Source organism: Siphateles boraxobius, unplaced genomic scaffold (genome assembly GCF_051911475.1).
Source record: "Siphateles boraxobius isolate OS27281-9 unplaced genomic scaffold, OSU_SipBor_1 115, whole genome shotgun sequence".
Lineage (NCBI taxonomy): Eukaryota > Metazoa > Chordata > Actinopteri > Cypriniformes > Leuciscidae > Siphateles > Siphateles boraxobius.
Window position 1 is genome coordinate 1242501 of NW_027508717.1, and position 12039 is coordinate 1254539.

Sequence of the window (12039 nt, forward strand, 5' to 3'; positions counted from 1 at the left end):
GCTACTAGTAGCAGACGAGCCCCTTCTCGGCGAACCCTCTCCAGAACCCCCGGGAGCATCGGTATCGGGGGAAAGGCGTACAGGTGCAGCCTCGGCCACACCTGCACCATAGCATCCAGTCCGAGAGGAGCTGGGTGCATGAGAGAAAACCACATGGGGCAATGAGTTGATTCTAATGATGCGAAAAGGTCTACTTGAGTCTGACCGAACTTCTCCCACAGGAGCTCCACCACCTCTGGGTGAAGTCTCCACTCCCCGGGCCTCAGCCCCTGTCTTGACAGAATATCCGCTCCCACATTCTGTTTCCCTGGAATATATACTGCCCTGAGTGACAGCAATCTCCCTTGGGACCAAAGGAGGATCTGATGGGCCTGTTTGCAAAGGTGTCGTGACCTCAGACCCCCCTGATGGTTGATGTAAGAGACCACCGATGTGTTGTCTGTGCGGACCAACACATGACGGCCTCTCAGGTCTGGCAGGAAATATTTGAGCGCTCGAAATACCGCCATCATCTCCAAACGATTTATGTGCCAGGAACATTGATGGTCCTGCCAAAGACCTTGCGCCGAGCGGCCACTCATGACCGCTCCCCATCCCGTGAGTGAAGCATCCGTCGAAAGCGTGACGCGTCGACAAGAAGCCCCCAGCACTGGGCCCTGGGGGAGGAACCAAGGTTTCTTCCACATGACCAAGGCACGAAGGCATAGCCGCGTGACCTTGATCCTGCGGAATGGATTTCCCCTCGGAGAAAACCCCTTGGTCCTGAGCCACCACTGCAGGGGTCTCATGTACAGAAGGCCAAAAATAATTACTTTGGACACAGCTGCCATGAGACCCAACAGTCTCTGAAATTGTTTTACAGTGAGTGACTGGCCTAGTTTCACATTCCTTACGGCTATGAGAATCACAGAGATACGCGCAGGAGACAGACGTGCCATCATTGTGGTCGAATCCCAAATTACCCCCAGAAAAGTGGTCCTCTTAACAGGGAGGAGCACACTCTTCTTGGTGTTGAGGCGCAACCCCAAATTCTTTATGTGGGACAGAACGACATCTCGATGCCGAACTGCCAACTGCTCTGACTGAGCTAAAATCAACCAATCGTCGATGTAATTCAATACGCGAATGCCCTGGAGTCTCAAAGGAGCCAGAGCTGCATCCACGCATTTTGTAAAGGTGCGGGGTGATAAACCTAGGCCGAATGGAAGGACCCGATACTGGTAAGCTTCGCCCCCGAAAGCGAACCTCAGGAACTTCCTGTGATGAGGATGGATAGATACATGGAAGTACGCGTCCTTCAAGTCTATTGTGACAAACCAGTCCTCGGACTGAATCTGTGATACAATCTGTTTGAGTGTAAGCATTTTGAACTTGAGTTTCTGAACTCAGCTGTTTAAATGGCGCAGATCTAGAATAGGACGCAACTCTCCATCCTTCTTTGGAACAATGAAGTAACGGCTGTAAAACCCTGACTCTCTGCTGGGAGGAGAAACCCTTTCTATAGCTCCTTTTTGAAGAAGCGTCAGTACTTCCTGCTCCATAACCAGAGCCTGCTGTGAGTCCACTAACGTAGAGAGGACCCCCTGAAATCTGGGCGGACGAGAACCGAACTGAATTCTGTAACCCTTTTCTATTATACGCAGGACCCATGAAGAAATATTTGGCAGAAGTTTCCACGCTGCCAGAAATTCCGATAGGGGTACCAGTCCCTCGGGACTGGTCTCTGGATTTGATGGAACAATCATCTCGGTGCCCTGAAGCGGCGAACCGGCAGGGAACAACCGAACTGACCGTTCTACAACCCTCCTCAGAGGATTGCACGGGGACGCTGACACCTCGGCGCCCTGAAGCGGCGAACCGGCAGGGAACAACCGAACTGGCAACGCTGCGACTCTCCTCAGAGAATTGCCCCCAGGAGGGTGCCAAGGAGAGACGGTTCCTCGGAACATTTCCTCCCTGGAGGGGACCACCCTCAGAAGCCTGATAGCCTTGGCGTCAGGACTTCTTAGACCCAGCTCTCTTAGTGATGACAGCCCTCAGATCCTGTCTACCTCTAACAGGCTTGGGCTGCGACCGCCACTCAGGAACCCCAGATTGAGGAGGAGCCCGAGCGGCGACGCTCTGTTTTTGCTGATATCTGTGTGTGTGTGCGGAGCTCGTAGACGGACGAGACTGCTCAAGCTTTATGTTGCGAGCAGCCTCGGGGACACTGGACCGGCGAGGAAGAAACCTCTGAAACGCAGCCGCTTGTTTTTTGTTTTCTTGGAACCGATCGACCACACAATTTATAGCGTCGCCGAACAGACTTGGAAGCGAAAGCGGTGCATCCAGAAGAACAGATCTATCTTTGTCTTTAATATCTGAAAGATTTAGCCATAAATGACGTTCCGTGGCCACCAGGGCTGCCATAGAACGGCCCACAGATTTGGCTGTTTCCTTGGTGGCCCGGAGAGACAGATCTGTCGTGCGACGCAATTCTCGAATTGCCTCAGCACTAATGTCCTCACAACTGTCCATGTCCCTCAGCAGGTCAGCCTGGTATGCTTGGAGAATCGACATAGTATGTAAGCATGCCGCTGCCTGACCTGCTGCAGAATACGCTTTAATCACTAACAAAGATGTATTTTTTAATGGTTTAGTGGGTAATGTCGGGGCTTTCAGAGAAGACGATGACTCGGGGGAGAGATAGCTTGCTAGCGTGTCTTCAGCACGAGGCATAGTCAAATAACCAAAGTGATCAATCCCTTGAACTTTACTATAGTTACTAGTCTGCTGATTATGCACTCTGAAAGAAGCCGGTTTAATCCACGATCTCGAGACCTCGGTGTGGATATCGGGAAAAAACGGGAGTTCCCGACGAGGAGGTCGTGATCTAGATGGCAGATATCGTTCATCTAAAATACTTTTTCTAGATTCAACATCAACATCATCGGCTGGCCACTCAATATTTAATTTAGTAACAGCACGAGATAAAACCTCCCAAAGCTCCTCATCAGCAGGGGAATGAGCTGGCGAACACTCAATATCCCCCATATCAGCGACATCCAGATCCTCAGAACTGGATAGCCGCAATATTGGTGCCTCAGCCTGGGAAGGGGAAGCCGCAGAGCGGGCTCCTTGCTGGGCAAAGACACCGGATCCAGCAGGTAAGGGCTGAGAAAGGGCGGGGCCCGTCTCAAACCCCGCTACTAGATCCATCTGCGAACCCCAAGATGAAAGCCGACGCTGTGCCTCGGCAGCAGCGGGACCCGCACCTCGGGGAGCGCGAACCGAACCGTCCTCCTCAAAGAACGCCCGGCGAGAGCGGAGAGTTTTCATAGACAAACTCATGCAATGCTCACAATCAGCCCCCTCGAGGACTGACTGGGCATGCTCTACTCCCAAACAAGCAATACACATACGGTGTGTGTCCCCACCCGTGATATAACGAGGGCAGGGAACAACACAACGCTTATAACTCTGCTTGCACGCCATGGTGATATATATATATATATATATATATATAAGGGGCTTGACAGACAACAATAAATAGACAAGGACAGATATACAGAGAGCGCTTGCTGAAGGTGCAGAAGCTGCCGCGGTCTGATTTCAAGGGTGCTTTATAGTTTCCTGGTCAATGACGTCACCTATGTCGTAGCCGGCTTCCATTGGACTGATTTTACACGTGCTTCACGACGTATCACGCAGAGCATTCCCACCGCGTCTCAAACGCAGCTCGAGTTCCCTTGAAAGGGAACATTATGTTCTCCTTGATATTGTTCAAGCTTGTAGAGTAGAGTATTGTGAGAGATCGAGTAAGCGAGTGTACCTGCATTTACAGTAGATATAGCATTTTCCTTCAGGTCAGTTCTATATTCATAATAAAAAATCTGTTTAAATGTCCGCAGCGATATCTTATCCTTTTAACAGTTAAGGGTTTTCCCGTGACACACTAGTCTTTTGTCAGTTGCGTCTTGCAAGACGTTTAAGATGTAAAAGTCTTCTCTACACACTAGCCGCGTTTCCATTACCCTTCAAATTGCGCAAATTGAAATTGCGAATTTGAAAATATGCCGAATGGAAACACGTCAATTCCGCAAAAACTCCCATTTATTGCAAAAACGTTTTTACACTCGCATGTGAAGGTTTTTCAGGCAATCCGAAAAAGAAATATTTAGCAAAACTGCAATGGAAACAGTTTTTGCGCATTTACAGTCACCTGACGTAGAAGACGCGGTGTGTTTGGACAGAATATGAGACAGAGTTCTTTATTAAACTCATAAAATAGAAAAGAATTACAGGAATACTGGATTCTAAACCTCAAAGAAATGCCACAATCAAGACCTCGAAGCAGAGATGAGGGAGAAACACCCAGAAACACCTCATACAAGCCGCTCTCGAGTATAAGGGTCTTTCCTTGCCATTAATGCTGGATAACACACACACACACACACACACACAAACGTCTCCTTCGATTAATAATAATGGCCAGTGCGGTGGCTGGGATATATGTAAACTTATGAATATCCTTCGCCATGATTTTTGGAATCATGGAATCATTTTCTTATCGCGAGAGGAAAAAATTAAGTTTTAGTCGCATAACATCGGTTAATGGAAACGTCGTCATTTTGCAATAGTTTTTTGTCGACATTTAGAAAAAATCGCAAAAGTTTTGCGCAAATCTGTAATGAAAACGCGCCTATTGACTCACTCATAAAGACAGTCTTTGCCTCCATCTAAAGGCGAAATAATGTAAGTTCTGTTGCTGTTCACGGTCAGGGACTATTTTTTTCCAGCGGAAGAAAGGCTTTTAGTGATTTTACTTCATGAAATTTACATTGTTACAAAACAAAATACATGTTTTTATTGGCTTTAATATTTGTATTGTGTGGTAACCGTGTTATAAAAGCAATAAGGTACTCGAGGCCAGTGCTGTGTCGTGAGTAAGTCACGTCTGACTGCGCTTCACGTCGTGCCTAACAACACCCTTCAGCCGTGACTTATTCACGATACAGCACTGGCCTCGAGTACCTTATTGCTTACATAAAACACGCTCCAATAATCCTTATTTACAACTTTAAATCAAGTGTGTTCAATTCAATTCACATTTATTTGTATAGCGCTTTTCACAATACACATCATTTCAAAGCAGCCTTACAGAAAATGCATGAGTCCACATTACAATGAAGAGTGATCTGTTATCAGAGGAAACTAAGTTATGCATTTCAGAAATGTAGCTACATATATAAAATCACAGTAAGCGAAAAAAAATTTAATTGAAACAATGTAGTGATTTAATGCAGAAACATTGAAGTATTGAATACTTGTTTGTTAACAAATGATTATTATTAAGTGAGCAGTGGTAAAGTGTGTGTTGTCTCGGCACAGACCCTCCAGCGGTTGAGCCGGTGTGGCAGGAGGTCCGGCAGGGATTGGGTCGTCCGGTGGGCCTGAACTGTCGTGTTCTTCGGGCTCATCCGTCACGAGTGCTGCGGTTCGAGTGGAGGCTCGGCTCTCGACTGCTTCACGCCGGACACTTCGACTCGCGGGACGAGACCGACTACACCATACGCAGCCTCGCCAGAGAGAGCTACGGCGAGTACACCTGTGACATCATCAACGAGGTCGGCCCGGGACGCTGCACATTCCTGCTCACCGGTGAGACTTCACACACACCCGTTTATTCACCCGTTTATTCACCCGTTTCACCCGCCGGGTCACTCGGCACCGGGTTAAGCTCTTACTTAGATTTACTGAATCACCATCTAAACATGTTGCAAAGTGCTTTTAAATCCTTGCTTCCTTGAATGTCATAGGAGAGACGGAAAATGGACAGCTGGTTTATAAAATGATGGGTGGATGGATAGTGGATATATAGATGTATGTATGTATGTATGTATGTATGTATGTATGGATGGATGGATGGATGGATAGATAGATAGATAGATAGATAGATAGATAGATAGATAGATAGATAGGTAGATAGATAGATAGATAGATAGATAGATAGATAGATAGATAGATAGATAGATAGATAGATAGATAGATAGATAGATAGATAGATAGATAGATAGGTAGATAAATAGATAGATAGGTTGATGGATGGATATATCGATGTATGGATGGATGGATAGATAGATAGCTAAATATTTTAGAACTAATTTTCTCTCCTTCTGTATGGTTTTGTGCTTGTGAGTTTTATGTTTATCCACGTCTTCCAGATGGCGTTTCTTTCGTAAATGGCAAAATAATTGGTAAAACGAGACTGGAGAAATTTGCATTCTTTTAACCACACAGTCGGGTAGTTAAAAACCCGTTCCTGATCCCAGCGGACGCAGCAGTGCTGAAGATAGTTGAATTTCTCTTAAAGGGACAGTTTTAACATTCAACATTCAACATTTAACATTTGACGTCTATACAGCCTGTGTGTTTCTCTCTAAAATCTCGTTGAATGAGTGTAGAACATTCTGACTCCTTTTGTGTTCCACATGAGAGCGAGTTTCCTTTAAAGGGGTCATGAACTGAATTATTTTATTATTTTATAATGTTTCCTGGGGTGCCTTTATAATGTTAGTATGATTTTTACATAAAAATGTAATTTAGAAATAAAAGGCATGATTTTAGCCTCTGATTTCAACGCTCTGTTTGAATGGGCGTGTCTGTGTGAGACTTCAGTGTAAACGCCCACTGCTGTGATTGGCTGAGAGACTTCAGTGTAAATGCTCACTGCTGTGATTGGCTGAGAGACTTCAGTGTAAATGCTCACTGCTGTGATTGGCTGAGAGACTTCAGTGTAAATGCTCACTGCTGTGATTGGCTGAGAGACTTCAGTGTAAATACCCACTGCTGTGATTGCCTGAGACTTCAGTGTAAACGCCCACTGCTGTGATTGGCTGTGAGACTTCAGTGTAAACGCCAACTGCGCTGATTCGCTGTGAGACTTCAGTGTAAACGCCCACTGCTGTGATTGGCTGAGAGACTTCAGTGTAAATGCTCACTGCTGTGATTGCCTGAGACTTCAGTGTAAACGCCCACTGCTGTGATTGGCTGTGAGACTTCAGTGTAAACGCCAACTGCGCTGATTCGCTGTGAGACTTCAGTGTAAACGCCCACTGCTGTGATTGGCTGTCGGACTTCAGTGTAAACGCCCACTGCTGTGATTGGCTGTGAGACTTCAGTGTAAACCCCCACTGCTGTGATTGGCTGTGAGTCTTCAGTGTAAACGCCCACTGCAGTGATTGGCTGTGAGACTTCAGTGTAAACGCCCACTGCAGTGATTGGCTGTGAGTCTTCAGTGTAAACGCCAACTGCGCTGATTCGCTGTGAGACTTAAGTGTAAACGCCCACTGCTGTGATTGGCTGAGAGACTTCAGTGTAAATGCTCACTGCTGTGATTGGCTGTGAGACTTCAGTGTAAATACCCACTGCTGTGATTGGCTGAGACTTCAGTGTAAACGCCCACTGCTGTGATTGGCTTAGAGACTTCAATGTAAATGCTCACTGCTGTGATTGGCTGAGAGACTTCAGTGTAAATGCCCACTGCTGTGATTGGCTGAGACTTCAGTGTAAATGCCCACTGCTGTGATTGGCTGAGACTTCAGTGTAAACGCCCACTGGTGTGATTGGCTGAGAGAATTCAGTGTAAATGCTCACTGCTGTAATTGGCTGATAGACTTCAGTATAAATGCTCACTGCTGTGATTGGCTGATATACTTCAGTGTAAATACCCACTGCTGTGATTGGCTGAGACTTCAGTGTAAACGCCCACTGCTGTGATTGGCTGTGAGACTTCAGTGTAAACGCCAACTGCGCTGATTCGCTGTGAGACTTCAGTGTAAACGCCCACTGCTGTGATTGGCTGTGAGACTTCAGTGTAAACGCCCACTGCTGTGATTGGCTGTGAGACTTCAGTGTAAACCCCCACTGCTGTGATTGGCTGTGAGTCTTCAGTGTAAACGCCCACTGCAGTGATTGGCTGTGAGACTTCAGTGTAAATGCCCACTGCAGTGATTGGCTGTGAGTTTTCAGTGTAAACGCCAACTGCGCTGATTGGCTGTGAGTCTTTAGTGTAAACGCCCACTGCTGTGATTGGCTGTGAGTCTTCAGTGTAAACGCCCACTGCAGTGATTGGCTGTGAGACTTCAGTGTAAACGCCAACTGCGCTGATTGGCTGTGAGTCTTTAGTGTAAACGCCAACTGCGCTGATTGGCTGTGAGTCTTTAGTGTAAACGCACACTGCTGTGATTGGCTGTGAGTCTTCAGTGTAAACGCCCACTGCTGTGATTGGCTGTGAGTCTTCAGTATAAACGCCCACTGCAGTGATTGGCTGTGAGACTTCAGTGTAAACGCCCACTGCAGTGATTGGCTGTGAGTTTTCAGTGTAAACGCCAACTGCGCTGATTGGCTGTGAGTCTTCAGTGTAAACGCCCACTGCTGTGATTGGCTGTGAGTCTTCAGTGTAAACGCCCACTGCAGTGATTGGCTGTGAGTCTTCAGTGTAAACGCCCACTGCTGTGATTGGCTGTGAGTCTTCAGTGTAAACGCCCACTGCAGTGATTGGCTGTGAGACTTCAGTGTAAACGCCAACTGCAGTGATTGGCTGTGAATCTTCAGTGTAAACGCCCACTGCAGTGATTGGCTGTGAGACTTCAGTGTAAACGCACACTGCTGGGATTGGCTGACATGTTTGCAAATGAAATAGCTAGCATTACATGTGGAACTTTCTCGAAATCTTTTACTAAATTTTTACTATTACAGCTATCGAGAATAACGAATGCTGAAAAGTATTGATCATATATTTAGATGTATTTCCATCATATGAAAGGTTTCAGTGATGAGCATTGAGCAGATGAAAGACAGTCTGTCGATCGCGGGAATGAAGTGATCTCATCATTGCAACGCAATTTCTTCACTCTCAATAATGCTTTCACCGAATAACAATGCAAACACGATGTAAATACAGTAAGAGTTTGTTGTGCAGTGTAACAGCGTCATTGATTTCATAACGAGTTTTGGCAAGTGTCCAGATAACTCTCTCTGTTTGATTGACAGCTTGGGCGATTGTAAAGGGCTTTCTATATATAATTTAATCACAGTTTAAATAAGATTATTTTCATCCTACTAAGAGAAACGATGTGAAAATGGTTGTTTAATCACTAGCTTGATTTGCTGATGCAAAAACAGTATGGAAGGATTTTGAGAGAAAGAAAATATGTCTGAACTTGAATAATTAAACATCAGAAATCACTGATCACACATGTTTGTGGCGTTGCTGTCAGATCCATATCGTAAAAGTCTGTTTGCAAAGCATGTGCCGAAATTGCGACTGATTTACCAAATAATCCACAGTGAAATGTACCGAATACTAATGCACTGCTGAGACATTCACATTGTTGAAAAAAAACCCACTATCCTAGCATTAGGATGGTTTGGAAGGTAATGGTATTGATCCTGTGTCGATCTTTTCTCGTTCTCATGTAACTATTCACTAACGCTCCAGTGGGCGGGGCCAAAGACACCGTGACATAGACATAGGCATTGATATTCTTCTTCACCACTTTAGAGATCCTGTCATTTTCTAGCCTTGGTTTCAATAAAATTTGTTTTTGGAATAACAAGGAATTTTTTAGTTTTGAAACTTACAGGGTATTTTTATAGTATAACGACCTCTTAACTGTCAAAACATCAAGGAAAATTTGAATTCTCAGTTCATGACCCCTTTAAACCCAGAGGTGGATGATGCACATAAAGGGTGTTGTCAGGAGCATATGATGGGATGAGATGAGGACTGATGTCTGATATCCGGAAGGATCAAGGCTGTTTGAGGAGCCGGTCGATTGGCCTTTATCTCTCAGACCCGACACTACATAAGTCTTTTCTCCGCTGTGTTTACTGTAGATGTGTGTGTGTGTGTGTGTGTGTGTGTCAGACCTCTCCAGCCCCGCGGTGGTGTGCTTTACTCACTCGCTCTCATGCCTAATGTGCCAATCGCTCAGACTTCATCTCTCCCTCATCGCTCTGCCAGTTCTTCCATCTGCTCCTGAGAGACCGGCGCTCCAGATCCTGATTAGCCTGGGATCTGGACCGAGATCGTCCCAGAGGGATCTCTGCAGGTGTAATGGGTCTGGGTTTGTTCTTGCTGCGACAAACATCAGAAACCATTAATTTCCTCTTTAGATCCAAGCAAACTGCTCTCTTGTGAGACATTTTTAATGGAAACGCGGTAAAATAATGTTTTATTTATTTAATACTCATATTTCACTACCTATGGATGGATAGACAGAAGACAGACCGATAGATAGATAGATAGATAGATAGATGGATGGATAGATAGATAGATAGATAGATAGATAGATAGATAGATAGATAGATAGATAGATAGATAGATAGATAGATAGATAGATAGATAGATAGATAGATAGATAGATGGAGGAATGACTTAATGAATAGATGGATGATGGATGGATAGACAAATGGATAGTTTTTTTTTTTTGCATGATTGTTTTTGTGTCCTAAGAACACGATTTAAAAGTCTGAACGGGTTAAAATTAGAATTCAAAGGATTTAAAAAATATATTTTTTAAGAACTTTTTTTGTGCATATAATGAAAGTCAATAGGGTCCTTTTTTTTTTTGCACCGTAACATTCTTCTTTTGAGTTTTGGATTGACACAAGGATGAGTAAATGATGACAGAATTTACATTTTCACTGTAAAATCACTGTATTTGCACCACATGATTTATTGTGTTATTTCACTACAGAAATGTGCGGCATGATCGATGATGTCATGAAACAAGCAGTTTCATCCTCAGAATAAGCATCCAGACGGGGTGTTTTGTGTAAAAATGCTCGTCGGCTCTGCTTTTGTTAGGTTTTGTTTTATTACTCTGGCTTTAATTTACCGCTCGAGTAGTTTTCATTTTAAGGTGAATTACTGATAATGACATACATCCGCTAGTTAATGTTCACGCTGAGATCGTATGACAATAAGTCAATAGAGCTTTCAGCACAAGAGATCATGACATATGCTGATCTGAGACACGCAATCCATCTTTCTTTACAGCTTTCATCCCTCTTTCTCACACTAATCCTGCTTTCTGGGTCGTAATAAGAGTATTAGCTGAGAGATGATCTAGTGTTCTACAGATGAAAGTGGCTTTTAAAGCGACTCTGATGGGTGGATGGATGGATGGATGGATGGATGGATGGATGGATGGATGGATGGTAGACTTGTGAGTTTGGTAACATTAGCCAAGTTTCCATTACCGATTTGGGTAACACTTTATTTCGATAGTCCACTTTAGACATTCTTCTAACTATAAGTAACTTTTCAACTACATGACAAATTACTCTCATTAGACTGTTAGTAGACTGTTAGTAGACTGTTAGACTGTTAGTAGACTGTTAGACTGTTAGTAGACTGTTAGTAGACTGTTAGACTGTTAGTAGACTGTTAGACTGTTAGTAGACTGTTAGTAGACTGTTAGACTGTTAGTAGACTGTTAGACTGTTAGTAGACTGTTAGTAGACTGTTAGACTGTTAGTAGACTGTTAGTAGACTGTTAGTAGACTGTTAGACTGTTAGTAGACTGTTAGACTGTTAGTAGACTGTTAGTAGACTGTTAGTAGACTGTTAGACTGTTAGTAGACTGTTAGACTGTTAGTAGACTGTTAGTAGACTGTTAGTAGACTGTTAGGCCGTGTTTTTAGCCAGCTGAAAACTCCTAGCTATGGGTGCTGGAGAGCGTTTTGGCAGCGCAACTTTTTTTTTTCAGTTGAGACACTTATTGTACATTATTGCTTGTTATGATACGGAATATCCATGAAAGTGTTACTAGTGTCTCATTTCACACATATTTTGTTTCTGTGTTGATTCTATATTAAAATGTCGATACAATGTAACGTATTTTCTCTGGCTCTTGTTTTAAATTATTTTGTTCCGTTATTATGCTTGTTGTTGTCTTCTGTTGACGTTGAACAAGCAGAATGTGGCGGTTGGTCGGTGTGAAATTAGTCCCGCCCCTCCTCCACTGTGATTGGACGGTTGGGTAAAAAGTG

General features: G+C 44.4%; 1 protein-coding gene across 3 annotated transcripts in view; it reads left to right on the forward strand.

The window, feature by feature from the left end:
• Positions 1 to 12039, forward strand: part of LOC143707733 (MAM domain-containing glycosylphosphatidylinositol anchor protein 2) — a 288467-nt gene that overhangs the window by 198030 nt on the left and 78398 nt on the right. For all 3 annotated transcript variants that reach the window (XM_077200059.1, XM_077200057.1, XM_077200058.1), the window contains exon 9: positions 5371 to 5640. In XM_077200059.1, the coding sequence (XP_077056174.1) occupies positions 5371 to 5640 (270 nt within the window). The remainder of the gene's footprint in view (positions 1 to 5370; positions 5641 to 12039) is intronic.